Source organism: Mastigoproctus giganteus, chromosome 2 (assembly GCF_048544385.1).
Source record: "Mastigoproctus giganteus isolate SK-2022 chromosome 2, ASM4854438v1, whole genome shotgun sequence".
NCBI classification, from domain to species: Eukaryota; Metazoa; Arthropoda; class Arachnida; order Uropygi; family Thelyphonidae; genus Mastigoproctus; species Mastigoproctus giganteus.
This window is the reverse complement of record NC_143576.1, coordinates 233,561,311-233,581,562: the sequence shown is the minus strand read 5'-3', so window position 1 is coordinate 233,581,562 and position 20,252 is coordinate 233,561,311. Positions and strand designations below refer to the sequence as shown.

At 37.9% G+C, this 20,252-nt stretch overlaps 1 protein-coding gene across 1 annotated transcript in view; it reads right to left on the bottom strand.

The window, feature by feature from the left end:
* Positions 1 to 20,252, bottom strand: part of LOC150090250 (Na(+)/citrate cotransporter-like) — a 76,651-nt gene that overhangs the window by 17,305 nt on the left and 39,094 nt on the right. Inside the window, exons 2-3 of the mRNA XM_090390230.1 lie at positions 5,042 to 5,351; positions 1,076 to 1,191 (exon numbers count right to left, since the gene is read on the bottom strand). Of these exons, the coding sequence (XP_090246356.1) occupies positions 1,076 to 1,191; positions 5,042 to 5,351 (426 nt within the window). The remainder of the gene's footprint in view (positions 1 to 1,075; positions 1,192 to 5,041; positions 5,352 to 20,252) is intronic.

The following is a 20,252-nucleotide window of genomic DNA, read 5'->3' as shown; positions in this document are numbered from 1 at the left end:
CAGAAGTCTAGAAAGCGAGATGTGGGGGATTACAAGCATGGAGTCATGGGTTAAGTCATCAAATGCTGACATTATAAGGATATCGGAAACATGGTGGATTTGTAGAGGTTGAGCACAATGTGTACAGAAAGAACTTATATGTATGTATGTACATTCCAGCCTAAACGTTTGGAATCATGTTTCACTTTTCTTTAATTTTCAAAGTTTTTATTAAAAGAGGACCAACTTGTTTAACAATTTTTATTAAAATATTTCTATTATGCTTAAAAACCAAAAAACTTGAACAATACTTAAGAAATATCTAACAGAATTTAAGAAATTTCGAGAATATTCGAAGATATTCCAGAAAGGTGTAAAATACTCCTGAATAGGGTAGAACATTGTAGAAGATTCCTGAACATGTAAATCCTTCTAGAATATTGTAGAAAGTTGGATTATTGCTTTAATATCATAGAGAATTGTAAATCATTATAGAGTGTTTTGCAATAATATAGACTGCACTATTCGCACGCTATTCGCCTAGGCATTGACTCCACTAGATGTCTGAAGACATCTAGTAGAGTCAATGCCTAGGCGAATAGCGGCTGCTGTCCTTGCGACTGGTGGTTTAACACGGTGGTCAAAATTCAGTTATCACTGAGTGTGTATTATCTGTATAATACATGTATTCTCTTATCACTTTGACTGTTTTGTTGGATGAAAAACCGTACTTTTTGGTGAAAAAAAGTCCTACACTCCCCTCCCGAAACGGACTAACTCGGTCACTGTGCGAAAGAACTCCACAGAAGATCCTCCCCCCCTTTAAGACAGAATTTGACCTCCCGCTTTTCATTCGGTTTGTGTAAAAGGTCTATGATTATGGCAACGTGTTACCCACAAGAGTTCTACAAGAATGGACACTTTATTCGGCAAATTATTGCAAGGGATGTGTATTATACTGAAGACTCTCGTTTCGCAAATAGAAAAAAAATTTTACGTTACACACTATAAAAAGGAAAGAAAAAATTTAAATAATTATTAAACTGTAATCCTTATAAGAAGAATAACCTTCAGTGATTAATTAGCATACACTTACCACCTAGGACTGGTGCCAATAGCCAACAAGACACGAAGAGCAATTCTCTTGTGTAGATCGGAATGCTCTACAGCAGCAGCAAAGAGAAGACCTCCAAGATACATCATTATGGTGTCCTGTGTTCCAGATGAAGAAAGAAGGTAAAAAAGAGACAGATATGAAGATTAGAAGCATAGCTCAAAAGATTATTGAATTGTTTTCAAATAATAACTTTTGTGGAAGCGCTTAAAAAGTATGAATGCGTCCTGCCTCTTAATAACTATGAGGCACGATGCATTTCACATCGAATTAATAAAGTCACATATAATTTTTTCGTTTGACTTGTCACAGGACTCTGTACGCCTTTGTTGACAAAGGTTGGACTAGGCTCGTATCAATTCATCGACAATTGTTCTAGCAATCATGTCCAAAAACAAGTCCGTTTTAGGTACAAACTTTCATATTTTGAAAGTCAGAAGGGGAAAGATGATATTTTGTAAATTTTGAAAAAAATATTGAAGAGATTTGATTGGATTATGATACTGAAAACCATGAAACCCAGAGGAGGATGAGCTGAGACCTGGTATCGATATAATAGTCAACACTTATCGTCGATTCCTCAAAAACTAGCCACAAAGATATTCTCTTTCTAAGGAGAGGACACTTATGATTCGCTTCTAATTGCTCATACGGTTCACTTATAGGAGACGTATGAAAACCTCAAACTTCTTATAAAGTTAAATAATCTCCAGGCACTTTGAGTAGACAAGTAACAGTGAGGAGAACATCATTATGAGCAACTTTAATTTCTCTCTTATAAACTGGTAATCATGGACATAGAAGGAGAAGTTTCTCGAAGGGACTAGATGAAGACTATTTATTTCAGGTCCTCCCTAGTTGGTAATAACACCATAATAACCACATTGGATGGAAGAGGCCTAATTTCGAATCGCATTAATAGCGAGAGAAATTTTTATGAATTTCTTCTTACATCGTGGCTGGCTTAGTCGGTCTCTCTGGTGAGGTTTCAGTAGCTTTTCTTTCGGAAATTCGAGGTTTTTGTCCACAAACAGGAATCTACCGAAGAATACACGCAAATGCAGGTACAATATACTGACGACTTTGAGTTTTATTTGCTTTAGCGCTTAATACACACACATCTAACTATTTAATGTAGTATGGTATTTATTTCAACAAGTTGGAGAAATCATGAGGGGGCCACATCGTCTTTAATTAGTATTCTCCGAGTATCCAAGCAGTTTCAAAAATATGACAGTTCAGGAAACCAATAACGGGTATTGATCATAAAATCAAAAAATGGGTAGTATCTAAGGAAATTTCGGTGGTCAAAGGAAACGGTCAGGGCTTTAATTAAAGGAGGGAGGGACTCAGGTTTTCTTGAGCTCCATTAACCGGAATTACTGGAAGTTTAAGGATTTATTCTGAAAGCACAAACATATTCATTCCAGTAGAGAAGTACCACAAAAGAAAGATGCCAAAACGAACAACAAGAGAGCTGAAAGACTTAATTGAGCAAAAGGAAAAAACGTGGTATAAGTTACAGGCTATAGTTCTACACTGCTTCCCACAATAACTATAAAAAGATGTGTAATAAAATCACTGACAGTGCAAGGCTTGCAAAAGCTTAGCTCATTGAGGAAGAGAAACAACAATGGGATTCTACCATATATGAATGAAAAGTGCGAAATGGCGTCCGAGTTATACAGGTATTTTGCAACTGTCTTTACTGTTGAAACCACATTAATGCCAAGTGGGGAACAGTGAAGCTGAGTTGAAATGTCGTAAAGTGGCATAATGATATCAGAGAAGAGTCTATCTGAAAAACTGTTGAGGCTCAGATAGTATAATACCCTAAGGGTGTACATTCTATTATTCTGAAAAGGGCAGTAGGTGAGTGCACACAACCACTTTCAGTTTTTACTAACTGCAATATCTAAACATCAGTAATGTTAATGAGATCATTAGATTCAGGGATTATTCCCTTGAACTAAAGAAGAGCCTATATGTCTTCTCAGTTCAAAAAGGAGGTTTTTGTTGTAGGGTTTTAGGCTTATTAGCAACTTAGGCATTATTACCCAAGTTGTTGATAAAAACCTGAGATTCCGGGTGAAAAAACCATGCTGACTTAGTCGGGCTCAGGTGAGGGTAGCATGGTGTTACCATGCTACTCTCGCCTGAGCCCGACTAAGTCAGCCATTTTGTGAAAAACACCTATAAAAATTCTTCACATCATTGACGACACTCGAACTGAAGTCTTTTCCACCTGGTTTGGTGAGATACTGTTGATTATACCAAACGGGCCACCCACGAAAGTTCATAAAGTAGGAGCAAAGAAATAATGATCAATTATAGGCCAGCCATTTTGACGTCTGTGGCTCATAAAATTATGAAATCCATTATTAAAGTTACAATGTAGGACCCTATAACAAGAATGGTATCCTAAATATGTCTCAGCATGGTTTCGTGAAGGGACTTACCTGATTAATGTGGTAAATTACTACTACGAAATTATAAAGCAGTTTGGATGCAAGAAACAACTTTGATTATATTTGAATTTTAATAAGGCTTCCGATACAATTCCCTCATGAGAGGTTATTGCATAAATTAGAGCTAGTCGGGATTGGGAGTTGCTTGAAGGACCTGAGACAGAGGGTCGTCATAAGTAGGTATTCTTCAGATTGGACTGGAGTACCAAGGATCAATCGCTCAGGAATCATTGCTTGAAACTCTCTTGTTTTAACATTTCCGAATGATATTAATGAAGGAATACAACAGAAGCTGTCAAAATTTGCTGAGAACTTAAAGGTTGGTAGTTAACAATCAGAACCAGGATAAACTGCTTCAAAGGGGTTTGGATCGACTGAAATATAGCAGCTAAAGTTTAATGTTACCAAATGGAATTGGGGAACAGACACCTAGGAGTGATGTATAGATTGGGAGAGAGAAACAAAACGACTTACTGGATGAGAAATCCTTGGAGATTACGATACGGAAAGAGATGAAGTTCAAGATGCTCTGTAAGCAGGTGGCAAGATGGGAACATGTATTCGACCTATAATTTGCTGGAATGTTGCAAGTTAAGAGAATGTCAGCATCCCTCTTTATAAGATTACGATGGTGCGACGGCACTTGGAAAATTGTATTCCGGTCTGGAGGTCGCATCTAAAGAAAGTTAGAGAACTTCTGGTGAATGGTCAAAGAAGTGCAAATAGGTGAAGGGCACTAGATATTATTTCTATGAGGAACGGCTTAGAAGATGTGGTCTGCAGAGCTCAACTACGCACCTTCGGGTTGGGATTTGATTGAAGTATATAAGTCCCTGAGGGGAATTAGTAAAATGAATGAGGTAGAAATATTTTCACCCATGGGTGAGACAAGAACCAAAAATCACAAGTATAAAATCTTAAGGAAGAAAGGTAGACTAGGCTAGGGCAACGTTGTGAAACGTTGAAATGAGCTTCCTGCAAGAGTAGCTGAGCCTGAGAGTCTTGCATAATTCACAGAATAATTGGATAGACATTTTTTTTCGATGGGAATAATACGAAAGTTTTTATTTTTTTCTTTGGCATATTCAGAATGAGATCTGCTGAGATAAAAGAGGGTTGAAAGAAAATAAAAGGAATATGTAACAAAAATACTGTATGAAGGCAGACCAGTAGTACATTTAGCACTTTCGGGGCTGTAACTTTGATTATTTTTGGGCTCTTATAGATATTCATGATTGTCTAACACCAACTTGCACAAAACAAAGGATGTATACTTTTAAATGAAATAAATAGCCTTAAAATACACTGCACGCGAATATCTCATCTCGAAGAGTGTTATCTTTTCATATTATGCCTGAGATATAATAATTTTCTCTTTTTATTGGGGGGATTAGTAAATTTTAAGCCTCTATATTATCCTTATATTTTGAAAGAATATTCTACATCACAATTAATTTAACTGATAATATTCAAATCTCACCTTCATGTACTGATAACATGTTTCTTCGGTCCCCAGTACCCCCATCAGCGGAAAGAGGAATACAGGAAGTAAGGCTGTCACTGCTAGTGGTACGGGTTCAAAGGTGAAGTAGGTTGCCATCAGAAGTAGAACGTATCCACAGTATGATTCCTGTAAGCAACGTTTAAAATTCTTAGAAACTTCAAAGTGCAATCTGTCGTTATGAGAAAAGTAACCATCTTTAGTCGGTTCAAAGAACTCCTTCAGACATGTGCTTAAACAAAGGTAATGAATATTCTTTAGTAATGTCTTAGAAGCTTGCAAATGCACTCTAAAAGAAAATATAAAATTAATTTGAATTTGTTGAATTTTAATTGGGTAAAATTCGAATATAATTTTATAGAATTTTTAAATAGTTTACGAAATGAATATAAAATAACTAAAGTTCTGACTAAGTGACGCCTCATTCTTGCTGTGGACACTAAGTAATTGTGCAGAAGTAAAAGTCAGTCCCTCAATACCTCCAGCGAACATCAAGGAACAACTTCCCTACTGAAATATTTAGCTAACTCCACGTATATAGAGCCAGGTATCCTTGCATCAAAACATCGTCCTCCTGACTCTTCGGAAAATCTTTTGTCCATGACTTCTTCGTATAATACTGACACAGGTAGGTTTCTATGGTCGAAATTTAAAAAACTCTCCTCACTTGCAGATTAAGACTGCAGTGAAATCAATGAAAAATGAAACATTTTAAATGCCATATCTTTTGAAACAGATAACAGCAAAGTGAACAAACATAAAAGTCGTGCTCTCCAACCACCAACTGTCGATAGCACAGTTGGTGGATCGCTGTTCTCCCTACACCGAGTGGAAAAGACCGGAGTTCGAGGGATTTTTTATGGGCCTTTCTTCACAACGTGGCCCAGTTAGCTGGTTTCAGGCGAGGGTTGCATGGTTTTTTACTCCCAGAAACTGGTTTTACATCCAGAAAACACAAAATCGACCACAGAACACACAATTTACAGACGGTATACACGAAACAATATGGTCTTAGTCGCTGATGCTCCTAAAACCCTACTACAACAACAGCAAGAGTCGTAAACAATTGGTTGACTCAAACTGATTCCCATTCTGATCACTACAGAAGTGGCATAGCGGAGAAGAGTAGTTCATTCCTTTTGCATGCAGCTGATTATGAAATTCCACTGTCACGTTCAGCTATCTTACTGACGTCCTGTAGACTCTTAAGAGTGCTTCTACAAGGATGGGATAGAAAGTGTGCAAGAATATTTACTGATACACCAGTAATAGGTGTAACTCAGTTGTTGGGATATCAGAGACGTGGTGTCACACAGATATAAGCAGTGCAGAATTGGAATTTTGGGAGTACAATGTGTACAGAAAGGACAGACAGGGTAGGAAGGGAGGAGGGGTTATGCTGCTAGTTAAGAAACACATAAAATCTAAGGAACTGCATCCAATTGACATGGGTAGACAGTGCAAGGAATTAATCATAGCGCTACTAGGCGTTTCATACCAACTAGGAAACACTGTTCAAACTTTAGGCCTGAATGGATGTCAGATGAACTAATCAGAATTGTGACAGAGAAGAAAAGAAAGAATTGATATAAATTATCTGGCGATAAAGAAGCCTATGGTAAATATAAACTATTCTGGAATGAAGTCACAAAGGAGTTTAGAATAGAATCTTTAATTGCAGCATGATATACATACAATTAGTCCCGTCACGGCATGGTGGTGCCAGGGGTTTACAATACATATTTACAAAAGGGATACACATGAGAAAAACATATATGTTACATCAGATTATTGGAAGGCAACAAAGAAAGTTTATGCAAGTTAAGGCAAATTATGAGAAATCTTTGATAAGGGATTAAAAAAACAGCATAAACTTCTTTAATTGTGCAAACAGTAGAAGGAAGGCAGTGAATCAAATTGGTCAATTTGATATCGATGGTTCGACTTCGATATCAAATTCTTCACTTCAAAGCACTTCAGATACGGCATGGTTTTGCTAAGGGGAAATCTTGCCTGACCAATTTCTTCGATACTACGTGTGATGCGGTCACAAAGGAACTGGATGCAAAAAATAATTTTAATATCATATACTTGGATTTCAGGAATGCTTTTGATACTGTTGCACATAAAAGACTGCTATAGAAATTGGAGTAGTGTGACATGAAGGGATAGATATTAAGGCATTGAGGTTACTTCTATAGATAAAAGGATGGTTTGAGTGGGAGAAGACAGAGAGTAGTAATCAATGCACACTGCTCTTTGTGAACTGATGTTATTAGTGGAGACCCCGAGGTTTTTGCCGTTGACTCATTGTTATTTTATATATTTATTAATGATATTGATGAAGGCATGTCAGGCTTATTGTTCAAGTTTGGAAATGACACAAATGTTAGCAGGGTAGTTAATGACAGTAAAGACAGTAGATTACTGCAACAAGATCTAGAAAAGTTAGTCAGATCTGCTGAGAAATGATAACTAAAAGTTTAACATTGACAAATGTAAATTATTATGGGTAGCAGTACTCCAGAATAACGTACCAGCTCTGATGTACTACACTTAGAGTAGTGGAAAATGAGAAAGACCTGTGGGTAATTGTGCAGTGAGGTGTGAAGTTCACTGAGCAGTGCAGACAGGTTGCCAGTACAGCTCATGGGGTTTTGTCAATGAGTGGAAGTGATTATTCCATTATATAAAGCAATGGTCAGGCCACATCTCGAGTACTGCATATAGGTTCGGAGGCCTCTTGTTAGGAAGGGTATAGAGCTACCGGAACGAGGTTGGTGAGGAGAACAACGGGGTGCTCTTACCAAGAAAAGTTTTTACCAAGAAACTTTTCTGGAGACTAGATAGCTGCGAGGTGATCTGATTGAGGTGTTTAAGGTTTTGAATGGACTGAGCAAACTCAATGCTGATAGAACTCTTTCTATTTCTCAAACTGTCACATGAGGGGGAATAAATTCAAATTGAGGAAGGACGTTTGCAGAATAGATGTGCCCAAGTTTGGATTTAGCCAGTGGGTGGTCGATTACTGGAACAACCTTCCATTGTTGTTGTGGAAGTGGATAGCCTAAATAAATTCAATTAAGAACTAAACAAACCATTGGAGGGAATGGATTAGTGAAATAGGAAAGTTTTTTTTTTTTTTTTTTTTTGGCCGATAATAATAATAAAAGGGGCGCGATGGCCCAGTGGTTACGACACTGGACTACCAGCCTGATGGACCCGGGTTCGAGTATCGCCTTGGCGGAAGCTGGAAGACCGATATAATAATAGTAATAAAAAATTAGAATAATAATAATAAATTAATTAATTAATTTAATAAAAATAAAAAAATAAATAAACATCGTGAGAGTTGCTCCAAGATTGGAGTGGCGGCTGAGACAGATTGTGGCGCCATCTGGACTACCACTGGACTTAAGCTAAACAGGTCCACCTCCAATAATGGATGATGTCTCAGAGATATATTAATCATACTGCATCGAGTGTGGATAAAGTCACTCGCGTTCAGACCTTAGACAGAGGGGTCGGTTCGAAAAATCAGAGACGGTCTCCCGAAGAAGACAGCGGAACGAGTGGCGCTGTCAACCCTATGGCTAACACAAGAGAAGGGCAAGACCATCCAGCCCCACGAACTCCGCTAGTGACCACCCAGGAAGGAAGAAACCGACAACGCATGAAGTGGAGCATCGAAATGAATACGTACATCATGCAAACCTACTACAAAATAATGAAGCTGGAGACTGATATGACAACTTATAGGGTGAGACTACATACCAAGTGGCTGGAACGATTCCCGGATATTCAGGTCACGGATCAACGAATAGCGGACCAGAGAAGGGCCATCGTCATGAAGAACCTAATAGCTCCTGCAATATTGAAAAAAATCAAGCAGAACGTGAGCGATCAACTACAAAGGATAAAGAATATGGAACCAGAGGAGGAAGATCAAGAGGAAATACAACCCGCAGCAAATGAAGTGGAAACAGACGAGGTCATGATATCCAGAATAGAGGACGAGTGGAAGAAGGCCCTAACAGAATTCGAAGAAATGTACCCTACAAAGACTCACGTGATACCGAAGCAGAGGCCAAATAGGACCTTGCAAAGAGTCACAGACCACCTGACTCGGCACATAACACCGCATACTCATCAGATGGTGAGTATCGGCTTGACACACCCAGGGTCCTCAGCTGGATATCATCGTTCTTCTCTTTAACTCAAATTTTTTTTTTTTTTGCTAGTGCAGCATAAGCCTCAGGTTTCCTTGCACCATATGGCTGATAATAATAATAATAATAACAATAATAATATTCAGGCTAATTTTAAAATCAAATAAAAAAAAAATTGGGCCCAAATAGATAAACAAAAGTCCAACGACAAATAGCCTGAATCTTGAAATAAGTGAGAAAGAAGCCAGTGCCTTTTAATTGAAGCATCCTGTATATATACAGTATGTTACCAGCAAAGTGTAGAATCATAGCCCTTTTGGATAGCACAGTGTGTAGAATAGCCTTTCCACACCATGTGGAAAAACCTGAGTTCGAATCGCTGTTCCGACTTTTATAGAAAGGGAAAATTTCCCCGAGGAAAATACTGGCGCCCTATATCTTGCCCTGTTAAAATGAACATATATCTGAACACATACAAGTACTAAATATAATATTAAAAAATGTTTATAACATGAAAATTTTGGGGACTTTTCATCCACTTTACGTTTATTAAATGCATTTCCCACTGCTATGCCTAATAGTAACAAAAGATATATATGTTGGTCGGTCACAATACAGCAAAAATATTTGTATGTGGTGGAAACAGAATCACACTCTCTGAAACGTTCCCAAAATGGCTGAGCGCTGATTCATTATTTTATCGATTACTCTACTGCGCGAATACGAAGTCTTTCTAGCAGTTGGCAGCTTGCCAAAATTGTAAAATATGGTACTTTTTTAGTACCATATTTGAAAATAATAATAGGAAAGTTTAATTAATGGGACCCATTTTCCAGTAGGGCAAAAGAACCTAAAGAACTCATTGCTATAAGGAATAAATTGGTGAACTACTCAGTGCCGGGCACTTGGGATGAAGGATCCGTAGTCACGAATGGTCGTTATAATGACTGTAATATACTGCTCGAAGCTTTTTTTTAATAGTATTATATATTACACTGAGTAGCCACATTATTAGGTGCTCCTACTGAAAATGGAGGGCCCATTCAGTAGTAGCATCACATGTTCGTACTATGCCGTTTAAAGCAGGTGGGCAGATACGTAGGGATTGTGCATGCGTACAACGAAAGATTGGAAATGCAAAGCGAAAGATTGGAATCACTGAAGGTGGCATGGTAGCTCCAGACAAGGAACAGGTATGAGTATTCTGGAAACTGCATCATGCTGGAGATTTCAAGTACAATTGTCTCGGGAGTACTGACAATGGTCATATAACCAAATAACTGTAGTGGTCAGAAACAGCTCGTTGATGCGACAGTGACCATTTTGTTAGTGGCCATTAGTGATTGCAGTCTGTAACTGCAAGGAATATACATCTTTCTACAGAAGGTTTCAAACCACTTGCAGCCCACGTAAATACGAGTATAATCTCGTATAATTATAACAGAGGTTGCAAAAAGTTTCGTTTCAATTATTGTTATAAACATAGAGAGAGGCTGACAAGGCTTTTACAAGGGACCAAAAAGACTACAGTCAGTCAAATAACAATCCAGTGCAATGCACTGGGTAGGGAGAAGTGGGTGTGTATCTGAGTATTCTAATGGCGTTAAGAAAGGAGTATTTATAAGATGCACATTGAGCATGCTAAGACCACTTGAGCAACATTTGGATGCCACAGATTTTTTGACATTCGCATTCCTTCATGGCTGCAATGTATCCATCTGCAAATGGGCTTTCTCAACAGGATAATGGGCTATATATATTGCAAGAACAGAATTGCTTCCAGGAACATAAGAATAAATTCAGTCGCTTGCAATAGCTGAATCCATTCTCACTCACTCACTCACCAGATCTGAATCCAATTGAGCATCTGTGGAATGAGCTGGAACGAGCTCTTCGGAGTAGAGATTTGTAACCGTCTAATTTGCAATAACTTTGGGACGAAATTGAGCCAACCTGGAAATTTCATCCCCGTGGCACGCTTTTGACACCTGGTTGGGATGTTCCATTACGAATTCAGGCTGTTCTAAGGGCTAAAGGATATGCATAATTTATTTAAAATATTAACAAAAAAGAATAGTCGAAGTATAAGACTACATCGCAAGTGTTCCGACTACTACGGTAGAAGACGACCGCTGTTCTTCAACAGAAAGTGGAAAAGACCTAGATTGGAATCCCGTCAAAGCAAAAAGAATTTTTATGGTCTATTTTCACTCCTTAGCCGAGTTGGTTGATTTCGGAAGAAAATTACACAGCTTTCTTTCTTGAAAACAAAGAGTGGTTATTAATGAACACAGCTCTTTGCGGACTAATATTATAGTGATAGTCGGAAGATGCAAGGTCCGGGCTATGAGAGGGATGAGAAAGAATAGTGCACCCCCAGTTTTGCAATGGCCTCCATCGTGCGCAGACTGGTGTGGGGTCGTGTGTTGTCAAGGAGAAGAACCCCATTAAGGTTTTTGTCCGGTCGAACTCTACGGATGCTGGCTTTCAACTTTTTTAATGCTTCCACATATCGATCTGAGTTGATTGTGATGCCATGGTCCAAGAAGTCCACAAGCTAGACTCCATCTTTGTTCCAAAACATTGTCGCCATGACTTAGCATTAGCATTAGTAGGGGCATACAATGCAACCTTGTGCAGCATCAGCCAAAAAAAAAAAAAAAAAAAAAAAAACACCTTCCCATTTCACTCCTCCATTCGTTCCAAATGACTGTCCAGCTCAGCCTGAAATTTATTTAGACTATCAACTTCCACAACAAAAGATGGAAGTCTGTTCCACCAATCAACTACCCGCTGGCTAAAGGTAAATTTCCGCACATCTATTCTATAACTGTCTTTCCACAATTTGAATCTATGCCCCTCAGGTTCTTAATCTGAGCAAGAGAAAGAATCCTATCAGCATTCAGCTTGCTCAACCCATTCAAGGCCTTATACACCTAAATCAGATCACCTCGCAGGTGCCTACTCTGCCTTTCTTGGTAAGAGCACCCCTTTGTTCCCCTCACCAATCTTGTTGCCCTTCTTGCCCTTCTTTGTACTCGTTCTAGCAACCCTACATCCTTCCTAAAACGAGGTATCCAGACCTGTACACAGTACTCTAGGTGCGGCCTGACCATTGCCTTGTATAACAGGATAATCACCTTCCTGTCCCTGCTAGCAAAATTCCTATACTGTATATCATTGACTTGCCCTGGCCCCGTCTGCACTGCTCAGCTAATTTCATATTTGACTGCACAGTTACTCCCAAGTCTTTTTCACTTTCCACTTCCCTGAGTGTAGTACCACATAGTTGTACGTTTCTCTTGGGTTATTGCTACCCATATGCAGTACTTTGCATCTGTCAATGTTAAACTTCAGTTGCCACTTCTCAGCCCATTTGCCCAACTTATCTAGATCCAGTTGGAGTAGCATACTGTCGGTAACAACCCTGCCAACCTTTGTATTATCTGCAAACGTGGACCTTAAATCTGATATACCTTCATGAATATCATTGATAAATATTCAAAACAACAATGGGCCCAACACCGAACCCTGGGGAACTTCACTAATAATTTTTTTTCCACGAAGAGCAGTGTCCATTGATTACCCCTCTCTGTCATCTCCCACTCAACCATCCCTTTATCCATTGCAGCAACTTGCCCTTAAAGCCATGCATCTCCAATTTGTACAGCAGTCTTCCATGTGCAACAATATCAAAAGCTTTCCTGAAATCCAAGTATATGATATCAAAATTATTTTTGGCATTCAGTTCCTTTGTGACCACATCATAGTATCCAATCAAATTGATCAGACAAGACTCCCTTTAACAAACCCATGCTGTGTCTTAACTATTAGTGAAGTCTTGTCTAGATGATCCTGCAATGCTTCTTTAACCAGTGACTCCATTATTTTCCCCGGAACACAAGTTAAACTAACAAGTCTCTAATTACTTGTGTCATCTTTTGAACCTCCTTTGTGAATTGGTGATACATTTGCACACCTCCAATCCATGGAGACCGTCCCTGAGTTCAAGGTAGCTTTCAAGGTTTTTTTACTTCCCTCGCTGCCTCCTTCATTCACTGGATAGATTCCATTTGTCCCAGTTGTCTTCCTTATGTTTAACTTCAAGAATTTCTCATCCACTTTGCTCTCAGTTATAAAAAATCACTTAGCTCCCTGTTAGAATTTGTTAAACCTCTAGCATTCCCCTCTTTGAATAACTCCTCATGTGTAAATGTAGATGGAAAATACTCATTCAGTTAATCAGCTACCTGAGCATGATCATGACTTTACCGATAGAAGGCTCTTTTGAACTTCTTGCGTGATGAATTTTGATGGTGTCTTGCCCAACGTCTAACTGTACTGACATCTACAGTATTGTCAACATAAAAATTTTTGAGACACGTATGGATTTCGATAGGCGTCACTTCTTCCTTGGTAAGAAAATCAATCACCACTCTTTGCTTGATACGTATATCTGTAACATCCACCGTTTTGAACTATCCGTGTGCTGCACTCACCAGACCGATCACAGCACCACTCAGTATGGATAAACTAGAGACTTCTAGTGACCGCTCAGTGACACACGAAATGATCTATAGCGCCACATTTGAAAGCAAAAAATTAGGAGGTTTTACTTTGGAGGGTTTGCCGATGATGTACAAGAATCTTGCTAGCAGGGATAAGGAGGTTATCAGCCCATTATGTAAGGCAATAGTCAGCCCATATACTGAGTACTGCATACAGGTCTGGAGGTCTCATTTAAAAAGGATGTAGAGCTGTTGGAACGAGTACAGAGAGGTGCAACGAGATTGGTGAAAGAAACAAAAGGTTGGTCATACCAAGAAAGGTTTTTATTCTGCAAAGTGCTGCGTCTGGAGACTAGGCACCGGCAAGGTGATCTGATTGAGGTGTTTAAAGCTTTGAACAGATTGAGCAACTCAATGCTGATAGCATTCTTCCTTTTGGTGAGACTAGGCACGTGAGGGGACATAAATTGAAATTGAGGAAAGATGGTTGTAGTGTAGATGTGCGGAAGTTTGCATTCAGCTAGTGGGTGGTTGATTGTCGGAGCAAACTTCTATCTGTTGTCGTGAAAGTGGGTAGTTTGAATAAATTTAAGGAAGAACCAGAAAACTTATTGGAGAGATAAATAGATGATGTGGGAAGTATTTTTTTGGCCCACACTTTGTATACTTGCTTTCTTGCATATATGCCACTACTAATTCAGGTATTTTTCATCCAGCAAAACAATTCAACCGAATACGAAATACACGCGATACTCAGACACAACACGTGATTGGCATAGTGTCTGTGATTATGGTGCTTCCACAGGGTCTGGAAAAGGCTTGGGTTAGAATCATGTCTGTGATTATCGTGCGCTAAGGTCAGCGCTGGTGGAAGAATGGGATTTGTTTCCACAGAATAAATATGATCTTTATTGTGAATGGTTCACCACTGACAGTCCTGTTGAGCCGTTGGAGAAGATCATAAGCGGTACTGATGTCATGTGACCATATTTTCGAGCATCGTGTATCCACTTGTGCAATGTGACCTTTCTAGTAATTCTTATACAATTCCTATAAATGTCACTTATTCCTGTCCGAAGTTTCTCGCTGTCTCCTTATTTCATCGTTATTTTATGGTACACCACCATACCAAATTTTGGTCCACATCATCGCAAGTTAAACGAGTTACATCACGATTTCTACCTGTTCTATTAATTTTGTCGAGCAGTGTACTTTTCTCAATCAATTCAATAAAATTACTTAACATTCGCAAGTGCTGTAATAGTATCTTGCCGCATATTAACATTAATGGCATATTTAATTTCGATTTTGGAAGTTTATTATGCATTCTGTTTTGTTTTCACAAAATGGGTTTTCTGAAAACCCATTTTGTTTCAAATACGATGCAATGAGGCTCACCCCTATCTTAGTAAAAATAAATAACTTTTGATGCAGCTAACGTGCTGTATGGCTATTTATAATGACGTCAAAATCCTTGTTTGTTTGGAATTAAATACATTGCCCTACCATTAATTTCCGGACACCCCTCCATGACACCTTCAATAGAATTACCCCAACAGTTCAAGAGAATTAATCACCTCAACAAATGCTAGACGCCGATTAACATGGTGTAAGGAGCGCGAATCCTGGACTATAGAGCAATGGAAAACAGTCCTATGGACAGACAAATCAAGGTTCGCACTCTACCTATTCTGATGGCTGTTCATGACTGTGGTAAATGCCGGGGGAACAGTTTCTTATTGATTGTATCCTCCCAACAATGAAGTTTGGTGGAGGCAATGTCATGGTATGGGGCGCCTTTCATGGTTTGGCTTGGGTCTATTAGTCGTTATCGACAAAACCATGAATGCTGTGCAATATCAGGACAGCCTGTATCAGCAAGACAGCGCGCCATGTCATACCTGCTCAGGTCGTAATAGAATAGTTTGAGGACATGGGTGTGGAAAAGTTGGATTGGCCAGCCCAGAGGGCTGATCTGAACCCTATCAAGCATCTTTGGGATATATTGGATCGTCGGGTACGTGCACGGCAAGATCTACCAAAGAACAAGGCCGAACTGGTGGCTGCAGGCGAGTGGAGGAACATATCACGTGACATTTATAAAAAGCTGGTTGAGAGTATGCCGCGAAGATTGAAGGCCGTCATAAAAGCAAAAGGCGTCAGAAAAAAAATATTAAATGACACAATAAATGGTAGGGCAGTGTAATACTGTTTATGCGCGTTAATAAGTAGATATTTATGGGAGATATTAACCATAGTTTTAACGAAGCTAAACTTTTCTAACTTTTCCCATATTAGGCCTTTTCTATGTCTCTTTGCTTTTAGCTATTCCGAAAAAGACGTCAAAGTGCCCAGTTCACTCAACTGATGTGGAAGTTTCTGGAAACATTTAACAAAATATAAAAATTTTCCATTGTATATAACAGAGCTATTTACTTCATGTTTGGGGGACTCAAGTTCTCAGAAAGTCCATTCTAAAGTTAAGCAGGTCAGATAGAAAAAAAGCAGCAGGCGGTCTAGATAGAGAACCTTCATACCACAAATGGCTTAAATAAACTACCAGCATTTAATCTCCCATCCTTCAAAAAGCACTTAAGTTCAATAAACTAATAATACTAAACGAAGTCATTCTTAGGAAGGATGTTACCTCCGTGGGAGATAAAGCCTGAATTAAGAGTTAATACAACTTGCTAAATGCTTATTCACGCAGATGAGAATTTGAAGTTATATTCAGGAACTTTAGTCGAGTTGATTAACATTGAAGTAGTATATCTTATGATTTAGTAAAACTTTGTAGAACATCGAGAATAATAAATATTTAAAATAAAATATTTATCGTGAAAGTATTCGATAATTAATCATGGAAGAATTTCATTTTATTTTTGACAAATACACTGGTGACAAAATTGAGGTAGCAATCACGAAAAGCTAGAATAACGTTTTCGGTTTTTTTTTTTTTTTTGGTTTTTTTTAATTCTGTGGGGTGTGAAATGAAAACTCGTATAGAGATGCAATTTATCATTAATGATTATTGATTAATAAATATCATTAATTAATGGGTAAACAAGAAGAAACTTTGGACCATTTAATATCATTCGACAATTACATCACGAAATATGAAATTACGTATTCCAGCCGTTCCCAATGGAATAAGCAAGCCCTCTTCAAATTTTGGTTTCCAAAGGCACAATTTCAGCTGGCCAATGAAAAATGGCCCTAACGGATAGCACAAAGGTTACAATCACCGTTCTTCTTCTCTCTGGTCTTTTCAGCCGCATCGGGTGGAAAAGACCACAGTTCGAATTACGCCAATTATGGAATACCTTCAATCAATAATCACAGAAGCAATGAACTCATGTATACCATTGTATCGTTAAGAAAATATAGCACAGGCAGTGGCATATCATCCTATGGTGCAAATGGTGCCACCGCACTAGGGCTCAGAGCATTGGGGTCCAAGAAGGAAAACAACACTTTTTTTTTTACCATAGCACTTTACATTAATTTAAATCATATTTTAAAAATTCTGTTATATTTCTATTAAAAATAATTTAAGTAATTTTTAGTGTAAAAAATTTATTGCCAGATAATTTGAATTTCGTTGTATATTGGATACCAATACTCAGCTCCTTGTCTGTAGCGCTGGCACGTGTTGTTGACACTTTAAGGTTATCAATCTGTTCTCTGTTGTTTCTGTTTATTTTCAAACATTCTAAACAAATTTTTGTACTTTCTGTTTATTTACGCTGATGTCATTGATTGGTGAATTAGTGACTGGCAGTTAAATTCTATAAATATTTAAATACGTTTATCACGAACAGTGTCAAACAAAGACAAAAGCCATCCTAAAAACAAATTTCAGCGGTTTCAAAAAAGGGAAAATTTGAGAAAGAGAAGAATGAACATACAAGCATATAAAACATATATGAACATATAAAGAACTACTCTTCACATTAATCATTGTACGATATAAAATCAGTGGCAATCCCATCAAGCACTGTCCTAATGAACATCAATTTCCTCCCTGAAATAATTTCAATAGGTTCTCGTAGGAAATATGTTCAAAAACTCAGACACGTGCTTAAAAAGTTCTCATCACCCTCAGGTTGCTTAGGTTAATGACCGAAAACCAAGACCTCTCGTTAAAGCTCCATTTCCTACATTACCATTTAGACTTTTTTCCTGAAAACTAGGGAGTGGTCTCCGATGAGAATGGAGTTCAAATATGTTGGCAGAATACTGTTGGAATCTCGTAAGGGAGACACCAATGGACAATTATAAAAGAAAAGAAGGACAAAATACGTGTTTCGAATAGGTATATCGCATTGGTTTTTACTGACAAGAGACCCTTTATGTTAAGGAGAGGCTGTGCGCATCAGTTCCAGCCATATGAAATTAGTGATATTGAGATTACAAAACGCTGACTGTTTATTAGAAAAACATTCGCGCATAAAGGCAAGTAAGTCTCCTGGAGTTGATGGCCTATACTCGGTAATTTTGAGGGAGGCCGCCAGGAAGTGTATTGAATCATTGAAGTTAATTGCGCGGGCATCATTGGATTCGTTAAAGATCCCTTTGGACTGGAGAAGTACCAACCTATCGCCAATACGTAAAGGGGGTGCTAAGAAAATATCAAGAGACAATGAAGAGTGTAATCGGGGGACATTTAGATAGAAATGGAATTATGAATATTAAGGGAAAATCATTAACTGGTAAGTTATTTTGACCCATTCGCTCATGAACTGGATGTGGATCAACAAAATATTGCAGGAATGGAAAAAAACTTATAATAGGTGGAATTTGGTTATCCAACAACAGCAAAATTAGTAAAATTTTGTGCTGATGATCAAGTACTTTTGGCTAAATCAGAGGATGAATTACAAATATTAACGCACATTTAAATGGTAGCAAAGAACTATAATTTAAACATATCAGCTTTAAAAATAAAATCAATTGTAATGTGTGGTAATGATATCAGAAGAGTAAAGATAGTATAATAGATGGAAACATCATTGCACAACGAAGTGATTTTAAATATTTAGGAAACAGGATTTCAGAATTTAAAAAGGATATGAAATTACAAAAAAATAGAATGAATGTAATAATAAAAAGAAATTTTGGCAAACAAATGACAATACAAAAGAAATTACGAAACATAACGTCAAAGGTAGTATTTAAATATGGTAGTTAAGTATGGACACTTGGGAAGAGGGATAAACAACGTCTAGAAGCAGTGCAGATGAAATTTTTCAGTCCACTATTGAGATTAACAAGACTAGATCACCAAAGAAAAACAGATATAAGAGAAAGGCTGAAGACCTCCAAAAATCGTAATAGAAGAAATTCAAAATTATCAGTTGAAATGGAAAGAATATGTAAGGAGAATGAGTAGGAAGAGACTACCAAAATTAGCAATGAATTACAAACCTATTGGAAAAAGAAACAGAAGGCTTCCCAGAAAGTGATGGATCGAACAGTTCTTTGAAGAGAGTTTAATGGTACAGGCTTCATAAGCCTAAAATCCACTAAGTTCAATAAGCAGAAGATTAGCTTCATTTTAGCAAGGAATTTGACTCAATACCACATGAGAGGTTATTGTATAAGCTAGAACATGTTAGGATCGTTGGTAAGATTCTAAGATGGATTGCAGGATGGCTGCTGGGTGGAGGGTTATGATTAATGAATATTCTTCAGATTGGTGTAACGTCAGAAGTGGGCCCCTGAAGGATCAATTCTAGGACCACCGCTGTTTCTGATTTTCATAAACGACATTTGAAGAAGGGATAAAAAGGCTCGATGTCAAAATTTTCAGACGACGAATGGGAGAGTCGTTAACGCTCAGTTCATCCAAATTATATCATTCGATTATATCATTCGAATGATACAGTCCAATGATTATTAGATAGTAATCACTAATCATTCGATTATTTCGATTATGACCATCAGTAGTTCAAATCAGGAGGCATGTCTGCGAGCTGAAATTATTTTATGGCATGGGGGAAGGTAATAGAATTATCTGTTGATCTTTGTATGTAAAATCAGTGACTTGTTGACAATTAAGGACGGAAAACTCAAACAAATATCTCATTTCTTGACACAACGTTCGTGACAACGCATTTCATCTGTGTTTGTTAACTGCGTCGATATACAACAACCTTTAACCATCTGTATTTGATCAGGAGAACAATAAATAAATATTAGAAGATTACGCGTTCATGACATCATTTACTGTCCTTATTTAGAGCTTGGATCTCGTGTAGGATGTTTGTAAATAGGTGCGGATGATCAGTCTGCGAGGCTCTTACTTGAATCGATACGCTGGGAATAATTAGTCTATAATTAATTAGCATATAATATTTAAAAAAAACAATCACGTGAAGAATTTTAAAAAATTTAATTTTCACAGAGTTTAAGAGTAGACGATTGAGTCTTATCCCCAGCGTGGGTTTTTTCTCCACCATTAAAGACGCTGCTTTGGGAAGCCGCACCAAAGTTTTTGAATAAGATTAAAGC